Source organism: Empidonax traillii, unplaced genomic scaffold, assembly GCF_003031625.1.
Source record: "Empidonax traillii isolate 1590-97213 ecotype Southwest subspecies unplaced genomic scaffold, ASM303162v1 scaffold39:size2480183, whole genome shotgun sequence".
In the NCBI taxonomy this organism is placed as follows: domain Eukaryota; kingdom Metazoa; phylum Chordata; class Aves; order Passeriformes; family Tyrannidae; genus Empidonax; species Empidonax traillii.
Window position 1 is genome coordinate 1,480,648 of NW_020955232.1, and position 3,468 is coordinate 1,484,115.

The following is a 3,468-nucleotide window of genomic DNA, read 5'->3' on the forward strand; positions in this document are numbered from 1 at the left end:
CTGGAAAGCAGAACAAAAGGTGCCTATGGATCTGGACAGGATGAGGATGTGATCTTAGGGTCGGTGAAAGGTGAAACCTCTCACCCCCACCGTCCCTTTTTAGGGTGGCAACCACTCAACACCTCAAAAGCTTTACCCCTTTTACTCTGGAACAACCCAGAGGACAGAGCTGGTATCAATGTCTCAGAAAAACATGGACTGAACTTGTAAAGGAACTGTTTGGCCAAACGACAGTGGAAAGTAACACCCAAAAAATGAAACTACCCTTGATAACAGCCCAGATTACTCCCCCACCACTGGTGGGTTCTTTCACACCTACCAGGAATTCACTTCACCTTATAATATTCAAGGAGCACAGAAGCATGAAATTTGATTTCTTTCTTCTGCAGATGCTGGAGATTATTTTAATTCTGACTTGGTATCACTGAAAGGAAGCCCTTGTTCAGTGGTTTAATATAAAGTCTTTTAATATCTGTTGCAGAAATACAATCTCTTCTTTCTTTTCTATAAATGTACTAATCTCACCAAAGGATATAATTTGAACAGTAGAATGAAGTAGAATAAAAATATGCAGCAGCAGGCGAATGTTCTTTTCAAACAGGAACCTGCTCTGAGCTGTGTGCACTCTGTTCCATCAGATTAGACCTGAGCAACAATTTAAATCTCAGCTCCAATGATCAATATGAAAAGCAGAATATGTTCTTCCACTCTTTCCTGGAGTTCTGTATGAGCAGATGCACAGTGGAGAGAAGCAGAAGCAAAAGCAGACAGCAGGGAAGGGGAGATAAATCAAAGAGAGGACACCAAATAAAGAGGAAAGTGTTGGAGAATTGCCTTGGCAAACAGATCACTGTTTGTATCACTGGCTGCAGGCCCTGACCCTAAAGCTTAACGTTCAAGAACCAGATAGACAGAGAAACGAGTCACTGGGGTAAAAGCAAAAACAAAAGAAGCAGAGGTGACAGGGCAGAAAATACATCTAGAGAATTTGCAAATTTATTGCCAGCTTGAAACACATTTCTAAGGGGCTAACAGGCCAAACTATTTCTTCTTGAACTGAACATTAATAAGAAAGATTCAACTGCATTACTAAATGCAAGAGAATGGCTCTGGTAATTCATGGTTAAATTATACAAACACATATCAGGGATCTTAAAGACACACTGAGAGCTGATTGCTCACCTGCTGCATGGCCTTCTCAATGTATGGGTCGCAGCCATATGTTTTGGAAAGAAACACTGGATTTCTTGGACAGCTAGGTCCTGATCTACCCTGGTTTTTAATATAAAATGTTTGATTTTAAAAGAATAAAACAGTCCAATCACATTATGTATATTTTGTCACTTAGAGCACAAATAAATACCATTTCTGTCCCCACACTGATTTCACCATAAAGATATTAAAATCTCAAAACATATGACAGCTCCATTTGGGAAAGTGAATGTATTCAGAATGAAAGATTCTCAGTTAAATGATGAAATGAAGTTTAGGTGAACACTGCTGGTATGGTAAAGCAGAATCACTACCCGACTGGTATCTGAACTAGAAATACTCTCCTGCCAATGATGGAAGATTTTTAAGACTGAAAAAAAAACACCCCACCCCAAGTGTCTTCCATAGCAGGGTGAGAAGGAGATCACCCCAAAGATGGGCACTAATACCAGTATTTAATGAAAAGCAATTTGCAAGTACCACAACAGCTTTATTTCCACTTAACAAGTAACTGCTGTGAGCATATTAGTACTGCCCACACAAGATTAATCAGTAGTTCAAGTTCTACACAATAAAGAGTTGTTTGGTTTGGGGTTTTTGTCCTTTTAAAATAAGGCTTCACTGTTCTTACAGAGACATGGGGAACACTTCAGGCAGTAACTGTTTTCCCTCTAGAGAAATTAAAAGAAAGAAGTTAAGAAATACTTGAGCAGAGCAGACAAAGGCAGTACTTCTGCTCATTAAAGAAAAAAATCTTATTTTAGGAAAATTAAACTCTGGAAAAAAATGTTCCTTTAGGAAACATTTCCTATTGCAATATGAATAGAAGGTACAATATGTACTACATTTAGAGTTATGCTTTCCCTACATGAGGAGCAAAGTTGTGTGTCTTCATCACGACTTTTCAGGTTTTTCTTCTGCTTTCTCATTTATCAGGTCTTTAAATCCCAGTTTTTCCAGTGGTTCGTTAGCCATAAGCTGCCTAAGTTCAAAAGAAGAAAACAAAAAAAAAAACTTTTTAGAGAACACAGTCTATAAATAAAAGAACGGCATATTATTAACCATAATTCATGGTTAAGTTATACAAACACATACTGGGGGTTTTAAAGATAGAGCTGATTAAGAAGGGCAGGCAGGAAGCGAACCAAGTACGTGCAAGTTAAAAGTTTAACTTGTAGCCAGTTGGAAATAAAAAATTAGGCTTCGCATGGAGAAGTGCGGTTGTGCGGGATGGAAGCTGCCCCTTATCCCACCCTACGGGCCGGATAACGTGGAAACGCGAGCCGAGGGACGGTGATGCCGCACGGGGCACCTTCAAGGACACCTTCCTGTGTGACTGCGGGCTGCCTGCCCCTCCCGTCCCCGCAAAGGGGACCACCGGGCTGGCCCCCGGGTCGGGCAGGGCCGGTGTTGCCGGCACACTCGCCTGTCCATGCGGCACTCCAGGTAGGCCATGGCGCGCTGCCGGCAGGCCGCGCTCTCGTAGCCGCTGTGCCGGAGACACTCCATGAACCGCTCCTTGAAGGCGCTGCACTCCCCTGCAACACACCGCGAGGGGCCGTGACACCCACCGGGGCCGTGACACCCACCGTGCCCGCGGGAAGGGCGAGGGGGGTGAGGGGAGGGCCAGGCCCGGCCGCGGTACCGCACCGAAGTGATCCAGCGGGAAGGCGCCCTTGTCCGGCGGCCGCGGCGTGAAGCTCTTGGTGCTGAAGTTCATGGCGGTGGACATGTCGCCGGCGTTGAAGGGGAGGGGGACACACGGACGGTCCCGCGGTTCCTGTCCGTCGGTCCCTGCCCGGTCCGTCGGTCCGTCCCGCCGCCGGGGGCAGCCGCGCGCCGAGCGCGCCGAGCGGCACGTGACCGGGGCGGGGCCGCCCGCCACGATGGCGGCGTTCCCCCGTTGCCACGGCAACCGTGGCGATGTGCCGGTCGCCATGGAGACGCCGCCGCCGCCCGCCGTGTTGGACTGGGCCCCGACAGGAGAGTCTGGCCGGGAGTGTTCGCCTCCCTGCATTCGGGGCTTCGTCAGCCTCTGCGGAATAAACCGATTCCTCCCCATAAAAACCCGTGTTTTTGTCCTCATTCCCTTCTGAACGCTCCATGGGATTCTCGGGGTTGTTCTGGGCAGGGCCAGGAGTTGGGCTTTGATGATCCTTGTGGGTCCCTTCCAGCACAGGATAGCTCGTGTTTCTGTGATTCTGTGAATGGGTGGGAGAGAGCGATGGTCATGGGCCGCCTGTCTGTGGAGGGGCC

General features: G+C 47.4%; 1 protein-coding gene across 2 annotated transcripts; it reads right to left on the reverse strand.

The window, feature by feature from the left end:
• Window positions 1-1,666: 1,666 nt before the first annotated feature.
• LOC114054760 (cytochrome c oxidase assembly protein COX19) lies at window positions 1,667-3,063 on the reverse strand. Of its 2 annotated transcripts, XM_027878210.1 has the most exons (4): window positions 2,863-3,063; window positions 2,639-2,750; window positions 2,081-2,194; window positions 1,667-1,883 (listed from the first exon to the last, which is right to left on the reverse strand). In XM_027878210.1, the coding sequence occupies exons 1-3, from the start codon at window positions 2,942-2,944 to the stop codon at window positions 2,107-2,109; spliced, it is 282 nt and encodes a 93-aa protein (XP_027734011.1). In that variant the 5' UTR covers window positions 2,945-3,063; the 3' UTR covers window positions 1,667-1,883; window positions 2,081-2,106. The 2 variants fall into 2 exon arrangements, with proteins under 2 accessions (XP_027734011.1, XP_027734010.1); XM_027878209.1 differs by having other exon boundaries at window positions 1,667-2,194.
• Between the last annotated feature and the right edge of the window lie 405 nt (window positions 3,064-3,468).